Consider the following 23,718-nt stretch of genomic DNA (forward strand, 5'->3'; position numbering starts at 1 on the left):
TTACTTTAGTTTACTTTAGCTCTTCACAGGGAATTATTTTTTTTATCCATTAGATGCATTTCATAAAGGTCATAATCTTTAATCTGTAAGTTTTGTGTGCATTCGGAAAATATTATATATAAAGTATTCTTTTCTAATTTCTAAACGTATTATACAGGGTGAAACAAAAGTAGGTTTAATGTAGTGAGTATGTGAAACAGAGTTTATTGTTGTATTATTTATTTATTTTTAAAATATGTTTGAAGTTTTTTTTTAGATAGAGAGGAAAGGAGATGGGGAGAGAGAGAAGAGAGAAACATCAATCGGCTGCCTCCTGCATGCCTCCTACGGGGGTTCAAGCCCACAACCTGGGCATGTGCCCTGATGGGGAATTGAACTGGCGACCTCTTGGTCCATGGGTTGATGCTCAACCACTGAGCCATACTGGCTGGGCTCTTGTATTATTTATTAATTACTGTATTTTCCATACAAACAACTGTGAACCTATTTTTGCCCCACCCTGTATCATATTGTACACATTACACTGGTTTTTCTCACTTTATCAGTTTACAGCCTCAAATTGAACTGCCCAGCAGTTCTTCAACACCTTGTTGTATATTTGTTTTTCTAGCCTCAAAATTACTTTGTGCCTTCTCTCTAACCTCCGTCCTACAATCTACCTTGTTCTCTCTCATCTACCCTTCTCTACTATTTCATTGGAAGAATAAAAGCTGTTAGCAATTTTCTTATTTTACCTTCTCCAGAAATATTAGCTACCTTCATTTATACCGACACTTGCTATCTTCTTTGCTTTTATCTTTCTACTTGGAATGTCACCTATTAAAAACCAACATCCACATTTCTTCTTTGGATTCCACCGCCTTTCACTTTCTTAAGACCCCTTCTCTCTTCTGCACAATTGCTTTCCAGTGGTTCATTCCCCATCATATATAAGAAATTCTGCTCAATAAGCACATTCTAAAAACCTCCCTTGAATCCACATTTCCCGTTTTTACTCTCTTAATGTCCACTTTCTTTTTTTTTTTTTGATACGTGCTCCTAGCAGGAACTGAACCCGGGACTCTCTGGTCCGCAGACCGATGCTCCAACCATTGAGCCAAACCGGCCAGGGCTTAACCTCTACTTTCACAGCAAAACTCCTTGAAAAAAAAATTATCCATAGTTTCCGCTTTTTCATGGAACATCTTTCTTAACCCACACACATCAGAGTGACTCTGGCTTTCAGGATCCGCAGCTGATGTTTACTCAGCCCTGGCTGGGTGTGCAGTTGGTTGGAGCATTGTCCTGTACACCAAAAGGCGGCAGGTTTGATCCCTGGTTGGGGTGTGTATAGACGGCAACCGATTGATGTTTTTTTCTCACATCGATTTTTCTCTTTCTCTCCCCCTTCCCCTCTCTCTAAAATCAATAAGAACATATCCTCATATCCTTGGGTGAGGATTAAAAAAACCAATGACTGCCCTGGCCAGTTTGGCTCAGCGGTTAGAGCGTCGGCCTGCGGTCCGGAGAGACCCGGGTTCGGTTTCCGCTAAGGGCATGTACTTCGGTTGCAGTTTGTCCCCGGCCCTGGTTGGTCGTGCGGGTGGCAGCCACTCGATGTGTCCCTTCACGTCGATGTTTCTCTCTCTCTCTCCCTTCCTCTCGCTCCCTCCCACTCTATCTGTACAAAAAAAATGGAAAAATATCCTTGGGTGAGGATAAAAAAAAAAAACAATGACTAATGGTTACTTAGATTTTTAACTTATTTGACCTTCTAGTAACATTCAGCACAATTTTTCACTCCCTTTCTAAAACACTTTCTTCTGCTGGTTTCTCTGCCTGGTATTTAACATGTTGGAATGTCTAGAGCTGCCTCTATCCCTCTTTCCTCTCTGTCTAGCCTGAGTTCCCTGATGATCTTACACAGAGGTCGCCCAAAGTTTAAATTGCTAGCCTTGACCAGTTTCCAAACTGCAGCTCACATAGACTACTGCCTACATGACATCTTCATTTGCATGTTTAATAAGTAGTACAAGGTTTACATGCCAAATAGACCTTGATCACCCCCAGTTTTTCCTATCTTACTAAGTCCTCTTCCATTCACCCAAAAATCTAGGAATTAGCCTTGTTTCTTCATTCTCACCCTCTCCCATGTCAAGTCCTATCACCGCTGCCTCTTGAATCTTTATATTCCTCCCTGTCTTCACTTCTGCTGCTTTAGTCCAAGGAGTCACCATCTCTCACTTGGATTTCTCAGTAACACCTTTTGTCATGGGTGTCTTTTAGAGCCATTCTCCACATAGCAAGCAGAGTGACTTGCATTGATTGGATAATGTCAACTCCCCTGATTCAGTCTTTAATGGCTTCCTTCACACTTCCTACCAAGGCCTGGAAGACCCGGAACCATCTATAATTTTTCATTTCTCTTACATGAATAGCGAACATTTAAAATGATATTGATAAATATATGCATTCATTATGTGTACATTCTCCCTGAACTTTTCTTTCCCTGACCCTTCATGATTGGCTTTTTAAAAAATTTTTCCTCCAAATTTAAACTTAGATTTCAGGGAGGCCTTGCCTCAGCACCACCAATTTTTGGCTGCTGAGTGCTGTCATTTGTTATTATATCCCGCCATTTCCATTCTTCAAATGACACTTACCATAATCTGATCATGTTCTTGTTTTTTATTTTTTATTCTTTGTCTTTTTGCAATAAAATATGACTTCTTGAGAGTAGGAGAAATGTATTATGTTTAATGATAAAAAATTCCTTCAGGTGACTTTAAAAAAATGATGGTGGTCAATATACATTTTCTTAACAAGACCAGAAATTTTCTAATGTAATTGATAAAGTTAGGATTTTTCAAAACTAGCCCTTCACTTGGAACATTAAGTAAAAGACATCTTCAGCAAAGCATTTTTATCAAGCAAATATTTGTAAAGGAAAAAGCTGACATTTTATTATGGTTTGGTTTTTTTGTTTTGTTTTGTTTTTGCCTTTCCTATAGATCCCAGACAGCCAGAAGTCATCAGAAGACTCTGGATCCAGAAAGGATTCTTCCTCAGAGGTGTTCAGCGATGCTGCGAAGGAGGGGTGGCTCCATTACCGGCCCCTCGTCACCGACAAGGGCAAGGTAGTGCGTTTCAGAGCTATTGCAAGTGCATTATATGCAGGCCCTGAAAAATAAAACATACAGTCTGTACACATAAAATGACAAAATATCTAGACTAAAGACTGAAAAACATATTTTATAAATATCTTTTTCTGTATGAAGGAATTTTTTAAAATTCTTATCACCTATTTAATTTTCTACTTTGTTCATTCTGTGTATCAACTGTGTATGGCATGTATTTTCATATTTTGGTAATGTAAAAGAAATAAAAGTATTTATGAAGAAACTGATTTTATTATTTAAGTTTTTTAGCTATTGATTATCACAGAGTAGTCCTATAGGGAGTGGCACATCTTCATATTAATAATTTAAAATTTTTTATTTAACTTTTCCCAGTTCATTTATTTTTATTTTTTCCAATCCTCACCCGAGGATATTTTTCCATTTATCTTCAGATAGAGTGGGGTGGGGAGAGAAACATTGATGTGAGAGAGACGCATTGATTGGTTGCCTCCTGCACAACCCCGACCAGGGCTGGGGATCAAACCGCAACCAAGGTACATGCCCTTCACCGGAATTGAACCCATGACTGTTTGGTCCATGGGCCGGTGCTCTAACCACTGAGAAAAACCGGGCTCCTAGTTCATTTTTTCAAACCACCTTTATAATTTCCTTATTTCACTGTGTTTTATAAACACAGAGTTATGTAAATGAATATCACAGTATCAATATATACTTTATTAAGTAGATTTCAATACAATAAAACTTTGCCATAAAATTTGCTATAATGATTGAGCAGCTTATTTATAATAACATTTTAATATTGTTAAAAGAGTTTAAAATTTTAAGAAAACTCACTTTGGATGTGAAGATTGTTACTTGACCATATAACTTTGATCGATTTTGTTAGTTCAGTACTTACATACTGTTCAGGATCTCCTCATGCAGTGTTTGTCATTTTGATGACCTATGATTTATCTTAAGCCTAACTTTCACTCAAAACATTTTTAGGCCAATTTCTTTTTCTTATTTTCTATTCCTTTAGCATTTTTAACATATTTTGCTATGCCTGCTTTTATCTTAATTACTTTATTATCATAACCAAATTCAAGTTGAGATTTCACTATCCTTGGTTTTGATATGAATGCATCGCCTAACTTGGTTTCCGCTCCACAGTGTTTGTCATTCCTCTCCTAACAAGTACATACTGACGTAAATCAGACACTCGCTGCATTTGCTATACATTTATGCTTGCTAACAGTGTTGCTTACTGTGTTTACCCTATCACTGAGATTTAGCCAAATGTTAAGTATGCCTGAACTGTTCCATGTTTTCTAGAGAGTTGGTGGAAGTATCCGGCCGTGGAAGCAGATGTATGTTGTACTTCGGGGCCATTCACTTTACTTATACAAAGATAAAAGAGAACAGATGACTCCATCTGAAGAAGAACAACCCATCAGTGTTAACGCTTGCCTAATAGACATCTCGTACAGTGAGACCAAGAGGAAAAATGTGTTCCGGCTTACCACGTCAGACTGTGAATGCCTCTTTCAGGCTGAAGACAGAGATGATATGTTGGCCTGGATCAAGACCATCCAGGAGAGTAGCAACCTAAATGAAGAGGTATGCATTCAAGACGATGTTGATAAAATCAGGCACATTCCTTTACACTTTTCTTTTCTTCTTTCAGAAGACTGAAAGAATCGGATACATTATTTAAAAAAAAATCTAATAATATGATTAAAACTAGTTGATCAAAGGGAAAACTCAGCGGTACCTATTTCATATTATTTTTACTTAGAAAAGTCACCATTACTGAACTAGAAAAATAGATTATTCATATATTCTGCATACTTTCTCAGAAGCAATGAACCATAGATTAGGAGTTCCTGGTTCGTCGTCCTGGTCATTACCTTTATAAGTAAATAATTCCAGATCTGTCTTATCTCTAAAACAGGATTATTGCCCTGGCCAGTCTGGCTCAACAGTTAGAGCAGAGAGTCCCAGGTTCATTCCCACTAATAGCACGTACCTCGGTTGCAGTTTGTCCCCGGCCCCATGGGGTTGTGTGGGTGGCAACCACTCCATGTGTCTCTCTCATATCGATGTTTCTCTCTCTCTTCCGACCTCTCTCCTTCCTGCTCTATCTGAAGGTAAATGCAAAAATGTCCTTGGGTGAGGATAAAAAAAAAATACAGTAGGATTGTTGTGTGGCTTAAGTTACAGTGGCAATGCTTATTAAAACAAATTACTGTGTAAATGCAAAGATAATGTTATGATTTTAGTGGAATTATGCAGTCAAGAATATAATATAGCCTATTGTAATAGAATAATTGGTTTTTAAGAAAACTTGAATTATCTGAAATCATGTTATAAGGCAGTTTTTCTTTTTAATAAAGAATAACGTTTAGGGACTTAAAGTTTCCAGCTCACAATCATCAAGATATTTTTACAATTTTGATAACAAAAGTGGTTTTTTAAGTGTATATAACTATAAATTCTAAAGCGCAAATTCAGCAATGGATTCTCACTTTTTATGCCCATTTTATGACAAAAAAGACATACGTTAACTGTAAGATTATGCAATTAATTTAGTCATTCCTATTATATCCCATTCAAACCATGAAAACTTATGCTATGGGGAAAATGCTGGGCTTTTTTCTCTGATAGTTTGTATCCTCATTGTTTGTGGTTAAAAGTTAACACCGGATTGTATCAGTACAACCTTTGTTCTACAACCACCACTACAGAGAGAGCAGCAGACCTGAAATTTTGCAAAAAAACGGGGAGAATAAGAACTTGGATGTAGATTTCAGCTTTAAGTAACAGTTGAGGTAGTTCCTGTTTAAAGAGGAACTGCTGTGTGCTAGGCATTCAATTAGGCAGTAGAGTGTCCTTGTTAAAATTCCTTCAGATGGTTTCATCTGTGAAACATAGAGGGCACTTGTAAGGATTTAATGAGATCATGCAGCAAGCTGCCTGGTAGATAATGAGCATTTACTTAATGTCAGCCATTAACACCATCATCATTATCATCTAATGTTAAGACATGGGTTTTTCCCCGCATTTTATAGATAAGAAAGTAATAATTCACTGAGCATATACCATATGGCATACACTCTTTTAAGCATTTTACATGAATTAATCTCAGCAACCATATGATGTGTCCTATTATTATCATCACCATTTCACAAACAAGGAAACCATGTAGCAAAGAGAGGTTAAGTAATTTCCCCAGGGTCACATAGCTGGTAAGTATCAGGGCTAGGATTTATACCAGGCAGTCTTATTCCAGATCTTAACCATATGATCTCTCAGCTGGTAAGTAGGAAGAGTCATTTTGAATTTGAGATTGTTTGACTCCAAAGCCTGTATTTTTTTGTAAATTATATTGTTTATTATAATCAAAATGAGGCAACTAAATTTTTTTTTTTTTTTTTTTTGAGGACCCATGCCAGTGTATAATTGGAATCAATAGAAGAGAATTATCACTTTATGGTCAACTCTAAGTTTGCCATTTAGCATGGTGTAAAAGTTAAACTTCTGAGGTTTTTTAAAAAAAAACCAACATTTTGAGCTTTTCTCTTCTGATAATCTGTCACTTCTGACACTTAATCTCACTACTCCTACAAGTTAATTATTAACAAATTTTGCAGTATTTTTTTCATCTTTTATCCAACTGTATTATTATGAAATGCTAATCATTCTTTCTGGTATTAGTGAGAGAAAAGGCTGGCTCTCTACTTCCCAGTCATTAATTAAAAATGACAGATCAATAAGTTAGAACACTTGCAGCTTGCTGGTAGTATTCTAAGTGTTGCTGTGGTATAAAAAATAAACAGAAGACTTGTTCAGTGAGGGGGGCACTCAAACATTTGTCATGCAGTGACGGTGGGTGGTGATGTTGAACAGAGATTTTAACACACCACCACTGAGAGTAAAGTATAGTGTCTTTATAGAACAAGCAGAGGGGACCATAGAGAAGCTCAAAAAAGTAGGATTCCTATTTTTGTTTAGAATTGACTCTCTGATTTTATCTTCTGTTTATTCTGTAGGACACTGGTGTTACTAACAGAGATCTAATTAGTCGAAGAATAAAAGAATATAACAGTCTGATGAGGTGAGAATTCCACCGTGCACATACATTAATCTGTATATAAAATATGTAATTGTTAAGAAACATTCATTTCTCTCAGCAGCAAAGCAGAACAGTTGCCAAAAACGCCTCGCCAGACTCTCAGCATCAGGCAGACTTTGCTGGGTGCTAAATCAGAGCCAAAGACGCAAAGTCCACATTCTCCAAAGGAAGAGTCAGAGAGGAGACTTCTCAATAAAGGTACTGATGGCGGCATGCTCAGATAAATTTAACAAATACAGTGATTTAAAATTGGGGTTTTTAAAGGTGTTTTTATATTTTTCTATACCGTTTTTGCTGACCTCAGCTCAGTGTGAGCTAGCTCAAAGACCACTGTGGGCCAGGTCTAGGCCAGTGGGGCCTTTCCCTTTAAGGTGCAAGTTCTCGTAGTAAATACCGAGGGAAGGAAAGTACAACACATGCGTCTGCACAGCAAATTTGATTAGCGCAGTGGATTAGGTGCTGACATTTTGAGATAAATTTCCTTTTTGCAAAACTCTTCACTGTGAAGTTGTCACATTGATTCTATTTCTTTGACTGTTTTAAAGGAAATCATGGTACAGATTGCAAAAAGGTAAAGAAATGTAATTGATAGCCACTAAATGATATGGAAAGCTAAAAGCAGTGCTATATTAGGAAAAGATGGTGATAACTATTTTTGATATATATTATAGTACAGGACTCTGATTTATGTAAATATCAATAAAAGATATTTTAAGTCATGATAAGACTCATGTTTTCGTTTTCTTTCTTATGTTGTTTTATTGTTCATAACAATCAAAAGATGATACCAGTCCCCCAAAAGACAAAGGCACATGGAGAAAAGGCATCCCGAGTATTATGAGAAAGACATTTGAAAAAAAGCCTACTGCTACAGGAACGTTCGGGGTCAGGTTGGACGATTGCCCACCAGCTCACACAAATCGGGTAGGAGACGTCAGCCGGATTATCTACAGTTGTTAATTCAGTAGTAGTCGTAATAGGACCCGTGTACACAGGCACTCAGATAAGAGTGCCTATTGATTTACTGAGCATTTTCCTCTTCCTAGCTGACCTTTCCCCAATCATTTCTGATCTGTAACGGTGTATTGAATAATTTCCTGTAATGCTTTTTTCTAATGTATTGACTCTAAAGAAGAATAATTATTCAGTCATTAGGAATGTATCTGAAATGGTCAGTAAGAATTTATTTTCAAATCATGTGTGTTTCTGCTTTAACGTCCTGAAAGTTGGATTATAATGAGGACATGATTAAGAAAGTATAATAAATGTAATTGTGTTGTATGTGTGTGTGTGGTGTGTGCACTTCACAACACCCATGTTAGGATTCATTTCATGAGTTGATTGATGTTATTCCCCCCGCCCCTTCTTTTTTTAGATTTTTATTCCTCTTTATTTGACTGAGCTGTTACTACACTCTTCTTTCTTGCTCTTGTTTCCTATTTAGACTGTACCTCCCTGTGGACCCCTCCCTTTCTGTCTTCACCTGTTTTTCTTCCCACTATCTCAAACATCTCTTGCTGGTTTTATCAGTTCCCAGTTCTGCAGTATCTATATTCTTTATTTTCTATATCAAAAAGCAATAATTTATATATTTCCTTTTGGATGAAAAGGACCTTTTAGCTACAGTATACATCTACTAACTAAATATAAACATTGGTACTATTTTGAATAAAATGTTTATTTTTTGTTTTGCAGTATATTCCGTTAATAGTTGACATATGTTGCAAATTAGTTGAAGAAAGAGGTCTTGAATATACAGGTATTTATAGAGTTCCTGGAAATAATGCAGCCATCTCAAGTATGCAGGAAGAACTCAACAAGGGAATGGCTGATATTGATATACAAGATGATGTAAGTTGTTTATTTCTACGTAGATAACTGATCTGTGTTTTCTCCTTTAGTGGTATTGACTACAAAACTACTGTATTTCTATTTTACATCCCTAGAAATGGCGAGATTTGAATGTGATAAGCAGTTTACTAAAATCCTTCTTTAGAAAACTTCCTGAACCTCTCTTCACTAATGGTGAGTGAATGCCAACAACAACAAAAAACCCCAGATGAAACAGTTAAAAATTACATTGTTGGATGCTGGCTGGTTTGGCTCAGCAGTTAGAGCATTGGTCTGCAGAGGGGTTGTGGTTCAATTCCCGGTCAAGGGCACGTACGTGGCTTGTAGGTGCAATTCTTTGCCCTGGTCTGGGTCATGCGAGAGGCAACCAGTCGATGTGTCTCTCTCAAATAAATGTTCCTCTCTGTCTCTCCCTCCCTTACTTATACTTTATCTTAAAAAAAATAAAAAAATCCATGGAAAAATATCCTTAGGTAAATTAACAAAAAATAATTACATTGTTGGAAAACCACAGAATATGAAATTGATGAAGGAGAAAATGCATTTGTCAAAGGAAATAGGAGATTTTTAGTTTTTATTTATATATAAGGCATAATTATGTGCTATTTTTTATCATCTGAATTTTTTTTCCTCCTGATAAATTCTTTTTTAGAGAGAGTGGAAGGGAGGGAAAGAGAGAGAGAGAGAGAGAGAGAGAGAGAACCATTGATGTGAGAGAGACACATCAGATTGGTTGCCTCCCACATGCAAATTGAGCTTACAACCCAGGCATGCACCCTTGACCAGGAATTGAACCTCAGAGCCTTTGGTGCATGGGCCAACGTTATAACCACTGAACAACAATGACCTTGGCACTCCTGATAGATATTAATGAAAAATAGCGTTGGAAAAAATTGTTTAGGCTCAATAAAATATATATTGTCCTGTTCATGTGCGTTTGCAGTCAAATTAAAAATATATTATTAAAAAATATATATATATATATATGTATATATTATTGTTTTCAGTCAAAAGTTTTCAGACCTATAAGACACAATAAGCAGAAAAATAGTTTCAGTCAAGCCAAATATGTGACTTATATAAGACACTGTACTAGATGGTGCGGGGATGGGGGGAATGCACAAAGTGTGTATATATAGGACGGTACCCTCAGAGAACTCACATCTTAGAGAATGTTCTTTTCTTTGATGATAAGATTTGGAGGATCATTAAACATTATAGCATTTTTATTTGGGGTCTTCTTACATTTTTTAAATTGTGGTTTAAAATTGAACCTGAAAGGAAAACTAGATTACAACTCATCTAAGCAATTTAAGATAAATTTGCTTTGTTGTTCTTATTGTTGTCAGACAAATATGCCGACTTTATTGAAGCCAATCGTAAAGAAGATCCTCTAGATCGTCTGAAAACGTTAAAAAGACTAGTAGGTATTATTTTCTATCTCTGGAGGCATACCTAAAATTCAGCATCTAAACCCGTCGTGAAAATAATATGTTTCAGATTCACGATTTGCCCGAACATCATTATGAAACACTTAAGTTTCTTTCGGCTCATCTGAAGACAGTGGCAGAAAATTCAGAAAAAAATAAGGTATGTAAAGTGTATACTGAAGGGATGTACCTCCAGTTGCTTTAGATGAAATGATATGCTTTTTTGCTTCGTGCCAATCAAAAATAGGGTTATAATTCAGCAAAAGCTCTGAAATGCATCATATTGGCTGATCAGTTCCTCTAAAGATCATTCTTAAAAGCAAAAAATACACCAAAATATCAGTTGTCACCATTTTAAAAGACATTTCTGTTTTTATTTATACAGTAAGAAAAATGAAAAAGCCATAAATTTGACTTGTTTTATTTTTCAACTGTATATCAATGTTTTTAATAGTCAATATTTGCATGATACAACAGTCAAAAAGTATCAAATTGCATACAGTGAGAATAATGACATTTTTTTGTTTTGTTTAGTTTTAAGCAGATAAGACTTTTTTTAAACACCATTGTATTACCTTTATTAAACACATCTAAATTTATGATTCTTTAATGTTATCTAATACTCAGTTCATGTTTAGTTTTTCCTGATGGATATGTGGACCCTATTTGGACATTGATTTAAACAAACAACTGTAAAGACATTCTGTAAATCTTTAAATCATACCAAACAAGGTCCACACATTGTGTTTGATATGTTATAGTTTTCACTTTTCGCCATTGTCATCACTCATTGTTGATGCCTCAGTCTGTTGTATCAGGTGGCAAATGATGACTTTCTAACTCGCAGGCATTGCTTCTTAAAATACTTATGCGGAACCATTTTGGTTTCTGGAGAAGAAACAAGAAACCAGTATACCACAAGCTCAGGACTACTGTGTCACTCCTCTTTCTAAGGGTGATACCTGCTCAAGGGAGAGAACCATGCTTTCATTAGGTCAGTTTAGTGGCTCTGCATGTTCTGGAAGACAGCTGCTCACAGTTGCAGTGAAGCTGGATTGTGAGTATAGTGTCAACCCATTACCACAGATCGAGAAGATCACAGTGTTACTTAACAGTTTCCTTTAGATGCTCATTTCCTCAGGTGCTGAGGCTATAGAAGAGGAAGAGAGAAGAAAGCCCGTGTTAATTGATTGTACTGCTTCCAGATGTGCATACAGTAGGAGCCCAAAAGTTTTCAATATAATTATAGTTGATATATGTTCTAATTATTTCAGCATTTCCCAAAGTACAGTACATCATTCATCGGTTTTGTTGGATGTTTGTAGGATTTACTGGGAAAGTAGTCGAAGTTACTGATCTAATTAGTTTAGAAGGCACTGAATTAAACAAAATTTAATTGATTTTTTTTTACTGCAGATTTTTTTTTAGAACCTTTAATATATTAATTAACACTGTCTTTTTTTTTTTAACTTTATTGTTGAATGTATTATAGATGTTCCTCATTTTCCCCCTATTGATCCCCTCTTTCCCACTCCCTTCCCCCTTCTGCCTTTCCCCACACTGTTGTCTGTGTCCATTGGATATGCATATATACATATAAGTTCCTTGGTTTATTTCTTCCCACCCCCCAGCCTCCCTCCATTTGAAGTTTGTAAGTTAACACCAATTTGTACTTCTTAATCTCTTCACCTTTTTCACCCAACCCCCCTCCCATCTGGCAACCAACAAAATGTTCTCTGTATCTATGAGAATGTTTCTGTTCTACCTGTTCATTTTGTTTGTAGATTCCATTGTTGATAGATATGTATTCGTTGCCATTTTGTTTGTTCATATATTTTATCTTTTTCTTCAAAAAGACCCTTCATCATTTCATATAATAACAGTTTGGTGGTGATGAACTCCTTTAGCTTTTCCTTGTCTGGGAAACTCTTTATATGGCCATCGATTCTAAATGACAGTTTTGCAGAATAGAGTAATCTTGGTTGTAGATTCTTGCTTTTCATCACTCTGAATATTTCTTGCCACTCCTTCTGGCCTGCAAAGTTTCTTTTCAGAAATCAGCCAACATTTTTATGGGAACTCCCTTGTTGGTAACTAACTGCTTTTCTCTTGCTGCTTTTAAGATTCTCTCTTTGTCTTGAACCTTTTGCATTTTGATGATGATGTGTCTTGGTGTGGGCCACTTTGGGTTCAACTTGTTTTGGACTCTCTGTGCTTCCTGGACTTTTATGTCTGTTTCCTTCACCAAGTTAGGGAAGTTTTCTATTATTATTTTCTCAAATAGGTTTTCAATTTCTTGCTCTCTCTCTTCTCCTTCTGGCACCCCCAAGATGCAAATGTTGGCATGCTTGAAGTTGTCCCAGAGGCTTCTTATACTATCCTCATTTTTTTGGATTCTTTTTTCTTTTTGCTGTTCTGATTGGGTGTTTTTTGCTTCCTTATGTTCCAGATCGATGGTTTGCTTCTTGGCTTTACCTACTCTACTATTGAATCTGTGTAAATTATTCTTTATTTCACTTAGTGCCTCCTTCATTTCTGACTGGTCCTTTTTTATGCTCTTGAGGCCCTCACTAAGTTCACTGAGGTTATCACTAAGTTCATTGATTATCCTTATAAGCAGTGTTTTGAAGTCTGCATCAAAACTTTTCCTGGAGTTTTGTTCTGTTCTTTCATTTGGGACATGTTTCTTTGTCTCCTCATTTTGGCCGCCTCTCTGTGTTTGTTTCTATGTATTACTTAACAAGAGGTATGGCGCTATCTGAGACCAGATGCTGCTTGTTTGAAAGAATTTAGGAAAACCTGAAGCAGGATCCAAGACAGGCCAATCCTATGGTTAAGCAAGTGGCAACAGCTTGGGTAGGCCTGAAAGTTGAGTGGGGCGGGGCCTCAGGGAATCACCAGGGCGGGGCTACCAGTGTAAGCCAGGTTGCTGGAGGCTGTCTGCCACCCCAGGGAAGGGCTCACCAAAGGAACAAAGGCCTCTGACAGCACGTTTGTCCCAGTGAAAGCCCCCTCTCCAGCCCTCGCTCCAATGCCAAACAACTCAGTTCTTCCCCATATGTCTCTGGTGCCTTTCAAGCTGCCTCCCTCACGCTGGAGCCTGGAGGGTGTGAATTCGAGTAAGTCCGTGCTCAGGCCATTTAAAAGGAGCTGCCTGGGGCTCCAGCCGCCTCAGCCTCCCTGAGCCTCAGTTCCCACTGGTTTTTCTGGCCAGAAGTTATGGGGACTTCTCTTCCTGGCACTGGAACCCTGAGCTGGGCGCCTGGTGTGGGACAGGGACCCCTCAGTCCTCAGGGAGGACCTTCACAGCCGAGGTATCCCTCCTGATTTTTATCTGTCACATGTGGGTGTGGGACCAGCCCATCCACCTCCACCCCTCCTACCAGTCTCGGTGTGGCTGCTTCTTTAATTCCATAGTTGTAGGACTTCCATTCAGCTCGATTTCAGGCAGTTTTGAATGATGGTTGTTCTGTCCTTTAGTTGTAACTCTGATGTGGTTGTGGGAGGACGCAATACCGCGTTCACCTATGCCACCATCGTGACCAGAAGTGACACTGTGAGTCTTGAATAAAGATATAAGGCATTTCAGTCCTCAGACTTATTTGAGTACACATTGCAGGATGTCTTTCAAAAAATACAGAATTTGTTTTAAGTAATTAATGAACACATAAACTATGAACTACTTATGTTACTTGTTTTATATGGAAACCAGCTAAAACTATATACCCACATAATAAATATCACTCTGTGTGTGTGTGTGTGTGTGTGTGTGTGTATAAATAATATTGCCATGTTATCGTTAGTCTAAAAACTTAATGAAATCATAGGCAAGATTCTAGTAAAAGTTTTACAGTTTTACACAAGACCTTCGAGATGCTGGGTTGTTTTTTTTTGACAGAGGGATGAGATGACTACACCTTGGAGAATACGAAGCATGTCTTTTGTGCCCAGTTTCAATAAACCCTTCCTGCAGTCATATTTTCTTTCCACTAAGTTAACTTACTGTGGAAATACTGACTTCAGTCACAATTTCTCCTTATTTACCTGCAGTAAGCATGGTGTGATAATGCATGTATTGTGGTAGTTACCATATTAGATGCATGACAATTTCTTCAGACCTGGAAAAAATCTGTTTTCCACTCTGTACCATGTTTGAAAGGTGTGTGTGCATGCCTCTCACAAAACAGTATGGTAGTGTGGTTCCTTAAACAGTATTTTTTTTTTTTTTTTTTCAGTATGGTTTCAAGTTCTGTGGTCATTTTTAACCCCTTGGTATCTTTTCAGGGTTGGTTAAAGTTATTTAACATTTTAATCAAATCCTAAGTTCAAAATATTACAGCAGACACTCACTATAAGATATAACAAAGGAAAACAGAAGATCCACATCTTCGATAATTGTATAATTTAACAAGGAATAGAAAAATCATGGAATGAATATGCAAACATATAAGCATGTAATATTGAGGCATTCAGATTGGCTGAAGGATAGGCAAAGAACTTCAGAGCATTTGGATGAAGTAAAAATTAATTCAGAAGAAATACTTCCAGACATTTGGCTTTTACATATTAGGGATTTTGCTATAATAGTGGGAGAAATTTGGAAAAATTTTATGTATCTTTAAGTACTTTTCTACTTTTTGAGGGGAGTGAGTTTCCATGTTCTTAGATACTGATATTTTTGTCAGTTAATCTAGCTCCAGTAATACTAACTTTGAACCAGATCAGTTGCTTTCTAGAAAAGACTTCTTGGAAGAAAGGAATGCCAATTTACGTTGTCATTCAAGCAGGAAAAAGACATTATGTAGAGATTAGCTTAAGGAAATTCTAACTAGGAAGTTTTATTTTTTTCATTTAAATTTTTCAGTGTTGACACTTTCGCAGATGTCCCCAATTTTACCCCCCTTTTGCTCACCTCCACCCAGCCCCTGCTCCCACATTTTTTGTTTACATACATCAGTCAACTGTTATTCTTTGAATTCTTTTTCACCAAAAGAACCTGTCAGCAATAAAATGCCAAACATGCAATGGGACTTTAAACTTATGATGAGCCTGGCTGGTATGGTTCAGTGGTTGAGTGTCGACCCATGCACCAAGAGGTTGCTGGTTCGATTCCCAGTCAGGGCACATGCCCAGGTTTTGGGCCAGGTCCCCAGTGTGGGGCATACAGGAGGTGGCCAATTGATGTTTGCTCTCATCAATATTTCTGTCTCTCCCTCTCCCTTCCCCTCTTTCTCAAATCAATAAAGAAAAATAAATAAACCTATTATGAAAAAAATGTAAGCTTTTCCAATATCGTCCTTTATTTCAGATGGAACCAAGAAACCTAGCAATAGTTTTTGGCCCAACTCTTGTGAGAACATCTGAAGATAACATGACGCACATGGTCACCCACATGCCGGACCAATACAAAATCGTAGAGACGCTCATCCAGCACGTAAGTTCAGGCTTCACCTTGTCAGGCACATTCTGTTTCCATGAGCTGCTGGCAGGACAGAATTTGGTTAATATTTTTTTGAGAAAATAACTTTTTTCTGTATATTATCCTCCAGGCTAGAGATATATTTAGGGGGTTATTTAATTTCTCTTTTCACCTTTTTTATTTTAAATTTTAGCATGACTGGTTTTTCACAGAAGAAGGTGCTGAAGAACCTCTTGTAAGTATGTCCGTCAGCGTTTGTCCTCTGTTCTCATTTGGGACGCGAGATCGCGGCGCTACAGCAGTGTCCACTTCCTGCTTTGTGCGCTCTTGCCCGCTTTGCACCCCGGAAGCAGGTCTCGAGCTCCTCAGTTTCTAATGTAAAGAAAGTACAAGTATGATGCTCATTTTATATTAATTGTATGTAAAGAAGGTGAAAAGTTAAGCCCACGTGCTCACTCAATAATGTGTCTTTCATTTGTTGCTTGAATTTTAAAGTATGTTTGAAGAGATCTTTGTTTATTAACCATAGACAACAGTGCAGGAGGAGAACACAGTGGATTCCCAGCCAGTGCCAAACATAGATCATTTACTCACCAACATTGGAAGGACAGGCGTGTCCCCTGGAGATGTATCAGGTAACTCTTGCCTGGGCAGTATCGATCTTCAGGTTAAAAGCTAAATTCTTATAACACGACAGAACAAATCAGTCATATGTAACAATTCACTATGATTTTTTTTCTCCCTTTTCTCCTCCTTTTTCCTTTCTAATAAGAAACTAATCTCCCTTTTCTGACTGACCTTAATTATCTTCCAGTGATTATAATTGGCAGTGCATGGAGTTGTAATGCTTGTCAGAATGGAACTATGAGAAAAATGAGCATGCGAACCACTGTTTTGTTCTTTTTTTTTTTTAATTCACAGTTTCCATGTAATAATCATCACAAGGTAAAACAGATATATGCTACTGAATATGTGGTTGCTGTGACGGCAGAAAGTGTGGTCTAGACTGTATAAGTAGCTCTTACTCTTGAGCTAGACGTTCTGTTTAAAAGCAGCAATTAAATATGTTGAACTGCTAACGGGCACCATTTTCAGAAATACAGTATATTATTTGTCACTATAGATGTCACCGTAAAAGTCAAATCTATTTGACATTTTCTGTTTTCTCTTGCCACTCTAGCGTTTGGTGAAGTATTAGTTCTCGGAGGCTCTTTTGATGAAAATTTTCTCCTGCCAAACTGTTGCACTAACCAAGCATGTTGTTTTACACGATGTTCTCCCTTTGTCTCTAGTTCTTGTTCTAGTCCTAAAGGGTTTTTTCAGCACTTACTGACACAGGCAAATCTATACTGATGTTGAACAGGCGAAGTGGGAGGAGTCTATCACACGGTAATGTCGCTAGTGGATTCTGTGGTGTCCCTGATGGACAGCTGGAACTGTAGGAAGAAGGAGGACTGCTGTCCCCACTGTAGCTGCCTTGTCTGCAGAAACCCCCGATTCTTGTAAATGCACACCTCGTTGATCTGTGGTGTAAATTTTCTCTTAAGATTCTTGTAAACAGATCAATACTACTTTCTTAAAAGTTTTTCTGCTGTTTCTTGTTATTTCTGAAGCAGACCGTGAGGAGAAATAGCATGGTATGGTCTACCAGTTCTTAAAGTCATAAAGCATTTAGCCATGTGTTAAAAGGGGCGTGGCACGGGGCTCAGCTCATTACTTTTGAAAATCAGTTTCCCTAAAGTCAAAACATAAAATTTCTAAATTGGTGTGATCCGGAATAGTGCTAGCCCCTTCCTACCCTCTTTATAATTGTATAATCTGAGTTTTTGCCAGACAGTAAAATGATGGTCTCCATTTTCCATTTCCATAATAGCATTTGTTAATAGATAATTACAAAACTGGTAGCAATTTAAACAAACTAGTCAAAAGGACCCTGACTCCACAGATTGAAACTGGGGTCTACAGCACAGAGATCAGCATTATTTAATATAAAACCAAAGTGACCTGGACGCAGGGTTATCCCGATGCCTCTTTTGCATCCATATGCATAGAGAATGTGCTTATAAAATTTAAGTTTGACAGTCTGACAAAAATCAGCATAAATACACCAAATATGATTGTCTCAATTTGTAGCTGGGGCAGCTAAGAAACTTAAACGTTCTACATTGTGTATCAGTTTCAGATACAGGATGTGGTACACAGTACAATTCTTAAAAAGGTCTTCAGGCTTCTTTATTGCTAGATTTTACATTTAGAAAATTTTAATAAACACTAGTATTTCTGTTTTTGTTTAGCACAGGGCTCCTTTGCCATTCCTATCATTGAGCTGATTCTGCCTACAATTCACAGCATCCTTTCATGGCGGTGGCTTTCTGTGGTGCAGCTTGCATCTCTGTGAGCTCTGACTCTCCACTGTGTTCAATGGTTTTGTTTGAGTTTTGCTTTCCCATTTTGTTCTGTGCCTGTCTTTTCCATAAGTTTTGCATTGTTTGTTGAAAGGGGTAAAGATGAACTAATAGTGACCATGTTTTATTTAACTTTTCACAGATTCAGCTACTAGTGACTCAACAAAATCTAAGGTAAATTGTTTTGTACCATTGTGAAAGATTTTAGGGGGGATTCATTGTTATGATTGGTATACAAATGCATCCCTGTCTGTGTCAGGTGACACAGACCAACAAGGTCTCATAAATGGGAAGATTAATACTTAGTACAGAATACGATGGAAGAGTACTGACTGCTCTGTCAGTTGGAGTGTTGGGTTTCTCTCAGCGTAGTTTAACATAATACAAAGAAGTAGGCTTTACTATCTTATTCTTTAATGTGAAAGTTTTCTAACATACAAAAGTAGAGAGAATCACATGAGTTTCCATTTTCCTGTCATCCATTCTCAACAATGACTCCTGACCAAGCTTATTTCATCTTTCCCTCCTTCTGGGGCCATTTTGAAGCAAATATCAAACATCATATCCTTTTATCCAGATATTTCAGTAGTAATGTAGACTTTTGTATCAGTATATATTTTTATAGAAAATATATATTTTATTTCAGCAAAATCACTAATTTTGTTTTTTTATGATCAGTATTTTTAACCATAATTTGTGTTTCATTGATAACAACACCAAGTTACATAATTTTAAAGGAAGTTTTTATAGTTCTTAGAAAATATTTTATTAATTCAATTTATCCAAACTTTGTTTTGCTGAGACAGTAGCAACCAGAATTGTCAATAAATTTTTAAGCACATTTGCTATTTGGAAATGAGACATTAATTTTACTTATGTTAAGTATCATAACAGGACTGTATGTGATTAAATTATAATTTTTGCAGAAAATGTTAAAAATATTTTAATCATATCATATTGTTCACTGTCACTTATATTGTGATTTTCACCATCTTTTGCCCCAGCTTTTATTTTGAATAATTTTAAACCTAAAGTTACTAGAGTAATGGTTAGCACCTAACCTTTTACTCTAGTCTCATCAGTAGGTATATCTTGATAATGTTTTTTTTTTCCTGAATCATTTGACAGTTACTTAATAGATATGATAACACCTTATCCCTAAATATTTTCCCAATAATGTTCTTTGTGTATTTTTATGTCTTTATACAGGATGCAGTCAAGGATAACTCCTTGCATTTAGTTGTCATTGTCTCTTTAGACTTTGTTAGAACAGCTTCTAATCTTTTTTTTTGTCAGAAGACTGTAGATTTTAGATTTCAGACCTCTTTGAAATTCTCACTTTCCCTCTTATTAAATATATATTACTTAACCTGTTGTGATTAGCTGTCTTTGTTTTACTCATGGTGGTGTTTATACCATGCCTATAAAATAATGGATATCCAAATGGTATAGCTCCTTGTAAACAGTTTCTCAGTTGTAAAATAGTAATTTTCCCCAACACATATATGATCACAGAATCATAGGATTTTAAAGAGAACCCTGTTAAGTCTTAAAGAAAACATTATCTAATTTCTTCTCACTTGAGTAAATAATGAAATTGCAATGTTTAAAACTGAATCACTTGCTCAGTCTCAGATGATCTGTAGAAAGGGAAGGTGAGTCTTCTAACTCAGAGCCCTGTGACAACCATTATCCATCTCCATGGCCTTTAGCAGAACATGTTAAAATGTGAGGGGCCATTAGAAATGTATAGGATAATTACAAAATTCTTTATAACTTATCAAAAACAAAGTTCTGTTGATTTATTATTTCATTCTGGTGAATTCTTTTTAATACAACAGCCTAAATTTTTACTCTATTTTTCAAGGACTTCAGTATCATAGTTTTGGCTTGTCTAAGATTTTTATGACAGTAGAGAAGTATACTTTCTGTTGCTCAGCATGCTTCCTGCCTACCTGCTTGTGTTAAACGTTGTATGGTAAACCAAGTGTTTGTTGACACTACCACCACCACCACTGATTTAGCATATGGGCAGTATGGACGAATTAACTGAATAGTGTCATCCGGAACCAGTTATGCTCAGCTAACAAGGCCAGTAGTCGGCACCACAACTTGACAAATAATAGTGCACTGAAGTGTTTCCTTGGTCATTCATTGACTTTATATTATTTGAATTTTCTGATTTTGTTCTTACCTTGATAAATGAAGACATTACCAACCTGATTTACTTCAGACAGTTCCTGAAGGTCCAACTTGGCCGAACTAATGGAAGACCAAAGAGATCCCTTATCTTAATGAACTGGTTGGATATAGTAACTGTGTAATATGCTGTCTATAACTAGAAAATAGTTTTTTGTTGTTTTTTTTTTTAATCCTCACCTGAGGATTTTTTTCTATTTTTTGTTTTTTTAGATGGTGGGGGGGGGGGGGGGCGCATTGATTGGTTGCCTCCTGCATGACCCTGACCTTGGCTGGGGATCGAACCTGAGACTCTTTGGTCCTTGGGCCAATGCTCTAACCACTGACCCAAACTGGCCAGGGCTAGAAAATTGATTTTAGTAGCCTGTTTCAGAATACAATGTTCAACTATGTTGGAATTTTATCTCTTACTCCTGAAAGAACCTGAAGAATCTCAGCACTGCAGAAGTAGGGATAGTCAGTAGGTACAGGGAATTAACAAGAATAGTAGGAGAGTTGGATGGTACTGATCACAAAATGCCTCTTTCAAAGACAGAGGTCTATGAGCTGTGAGTTGGCATTAAATAATACCTGCATGACTTGGCAGTAAATACTACCAGGCAAGAAATGGGCCTAGTTAAATAAAAAGTAAAATTTATCTTGTTATCTTTATATATAGATAAATAAAAATGTATCTTCAAAGAAAGTATAAAAAAATCGAATTACATCTTGTTAGTGTTTTTAGAGCTTTAATGGGGGCATTCAGTAAAAAAGTATTTCGGGGGAAAAGCCTTTCAGAAAATGAACTTGATAATGTCCTTATCTCAAAGTCTCATTTCTGATTGCTTCTCAGGGTTCTTGGGGATCTGGAAAAGATCAGTATAGCAGGGAACTGCTTGTATCCTCCATCTTCGCAGCTGCTAGTCGCAAGAGGAAGAAACCAAAAGAAAAAGCACAACCCAGCAGCTCAGAAGACGAATTGGACAATGTCTTTTTTAAGAAAGAAAATGCAGAACAGTGTCAGAATGATACTAAAGTAGAATCCAAAAAAGAGAGTGAGACATCGGGCAGAAAACAGAGGATCGCCATTTCCAAAGAAAATAACGCCAAGAAAGACAGCAGCGCCACGAAAGGTGACAAGACAGCGCTGCAGAGAGAGAGTGCGCCCTGCGAGGAACCCTCACCGCCCCACGGTTGCAAACATAGCAGATCGCCGACCCTGCGCGGCCGCGGCACCGCGCTGAAGGACAGCCCCAGGTCCCTGGGGACGCAGAGCGCCTCCCACTTCGAGGAGACAGGGTCGGACTCCGGCACTTTGCTTAGCACTTCTTCCCAGGCTTCTCTGGCAAGGTTTTCTACTAAGAAATCCACCGGTTCAGACACCAGACATGGGGAGTTTTTGGCCAACGTCAGCACCATCACCTCAGATTATTCAACCACATCATCTGCCACGTACTTGACCAGCCTCGACTCCAGCCGCCTGAGCCCCGAGGTGCAGTCTGTGGCGGAAAGTAAGGGAGACGAGGCCGACGATGAGAGAAGCGAGCTGGTCAGTGAAGGGCGGCCTGTGGAGACGGACAGCGAGAACGATTTCCCCGTTTTCCCCGCTGCTTTGACTTCCGAGAGGCTTTTCCGAGGAAAACTGCAAGAAGTCCCCAAGTCGAGCCGGAGAAATTCGGAAGGGAGCGAAGTCAGCGGGACCGAGGGGAGCTTGACGCCCAGTTTGGATAGCCGGAGACAGCTCTTCAGCTCCCACAAGCTGATTGAATGCGATACGCTGTCCAGGAAGAAGTCGGCCAGGTTCAAGTCTGACAGTGGGAGCCTGGGAGATGCCAAGAACGAGAAAGAAACACCTTCAATAGCGAAAGTATTTGATGTGATGAAGAAAGGGAAATCGACAGGGAGTCTACTGGTACCGACCAGGAGTGAATCAGAAAAACAGGAACCCACTTGGAAAACGAAAATAGCAGATCGGTTAAAACTGAGACCCAGAGCCCCGGCAGATGACATGTTTGGAGTAGGAAATCAAAAAGCGAATGCTGAGACGGCTAAGAGGAAAAACATCAGACGTCGGCATACACTCGGAGGCCACAGAGATGCTTCCGAAATCAGTGTTTTGAATTTTTGGAAAGCGCAGGAGCAGAGTGGGGAGAGAGAGGCCGAACTTTCAGCTGTGACTCGGTTAAGGCCCAAGTGCTCAGCCCAGGACTCGTCCATCTCAGACTGGCTTGCGAGGGAGCGCTTACGCACCAGCACATCTGACCTTGGAGGAGAAACGGGGGACTCCCAACTGGAGAGTTCGGGCACATTAGAAATTTCCGTGAGGGACACATCTATGTCTTTTCAGCCTGATGCAGGCGGTTCTCCAAGTACTTTGGCTTCAACTAACAGGCCCCTTCTTTCCATACCACCACAGTCACCTGACCAAATAAATGGAGGAAGCTTCCAGAACATGAGCCAAAATGCTAGTTCTGCAGCAAATACCCAACCTCATAAACTGTCCGAGTCCCCAGGCAATAAAGCACAGCTTCATCCCTGTCTTTAAATTGGGGATATGTCCACTATAGCAAATCAGAAGCTACTGTTACATGTCCCAGTAACCCTGTAAATATTTTCTTGTACCAGAATTGTTATTATGCAGCCCTCATTTGGGCTGGTTTTATCTTTTTGCACTGTGAAATGGCTTTACAGTGCATTACTACAGCCAGAAGAACATATATATATATATTTATATATATATATACATACACACACACACACACACACATATTTAAAAATATATTGGATAGTTGTATACAAATGAGTAAGGTATTTGTTGCAACTTACTACATAGTGTATACCCGAAATTACTGAAGAAAATAGCTGGCATCAGTGTGCAGCAAATTGGTTCTTTTGGTTTCATCACTAACAAAAGTGCCTCATCATAAAAATCCATTTGGTTTTTAGGGTGCCATATTGTTAAAATTAGATAACTTACATTGAATAAATGAGTGCGTTTTATGGTAACAAGTTTCATTACATTTACCAGTTTTAACACAGGCGGAGACAGAACTTCCATTCTTTAGTCATTCCAGGTGGATCTCTGAGTTTTATATTCAAACTTTTAATACAGTTTTTTGCGTTTTGTGTGACTTGAATTTTTAATCTTTCTGTAAAATACGTAACTTAAATGAACATATTATATGTGTATCTTTTCTTCAGA

The 23,718-nt window shown here is 37.8% G+C and overlaps 1 protein-coding gene across 7 annotated transcripts in view; it reads left to right on the plus strand.

Annotated features, from left to right (window-relative positions):
- Positions 1-23,260, plus strand: part of ARHGAP21 (Rho GTPase activating protein 21) — a 151,283-nt gene extending 128,023 nt beyond the window's left edge. For 5 of the 7 annotated variants that reach the window (XM_036257079.1, XM_036257105.1, XM_036257086.1 and 2 more), the window contains exons 12-25: positions 2,991-3,116; positions 4,434-4,718; positions 7,151-7,215; positions 7,292-7,431; positions 8,015-8,157; positions 8,929-9,084; positions 9,180-9,258; positions 10,434-10,507; positions 10,585-10,674; positions 15,823-15,948; positions 16,127-16,168; positions 16,463-16,568; positions 18,481-18,512; positions 21,370-23,257. In XM_036257079.1, the coding sequence (XP_036112972.1) occupies positions 2,991-3,116; positions 4,434-4,718; positions 7,151-7,215; positions 7,292-7,431; positions 8,015-8,157; positions 8,929-9,084; positions 9,180-9,258; positions 10,434-10,507; positions 10,585-10,674; positions 15,823-15,948; positions 16,127-16,168; positions 16,463-16,568; positions 18,481-18,512; positions 21,370-23,061 (3,156 nt within the window). In that variant the 3' untranslated portion in view covers positions 23,062-23,257. Of the gene's footprint in view, positions 1-2,990; positions 3,117-4,433; positions 4,719-7,150; positions 7,216-7,291; positions 7,432-8,014; positions 8,158-8,928; positions 9,085-9,179; positions 9,259-10,433; positions 10,508-10,584; positions 10,675-15,822; positions 15,949-16,126; positions 16,169-16,462; positions 16,569-18,480; positions 18,513-21,369 lie in introns of all 7 variants that reach the window. The other 2 variants (XM_036257123.1, XM_036257133.1) reach the window with 2 other exon arrangements.
- Positions 23,261-23,718: the final 458 nt, after the last annotated feature.

The sequence above is a fragment of the Molossus molossus genome, unplaced genomic scaffold (genome assembly GCF_014108415.1).
Source record: "Molossus molossus isolate mMolMol1 unplaced genomic scaffold, mMolMol1.p scaffold_m16_p_1, whole genome shotgun sequence".
In the NCBI taxonomy this organism is placed as follows: domain Eukaryota; kingdom Metazoa; phylum Chordata; class Mammalia; order Chiroptera; family Molossidae; genus Molossus; species Molossus molossus.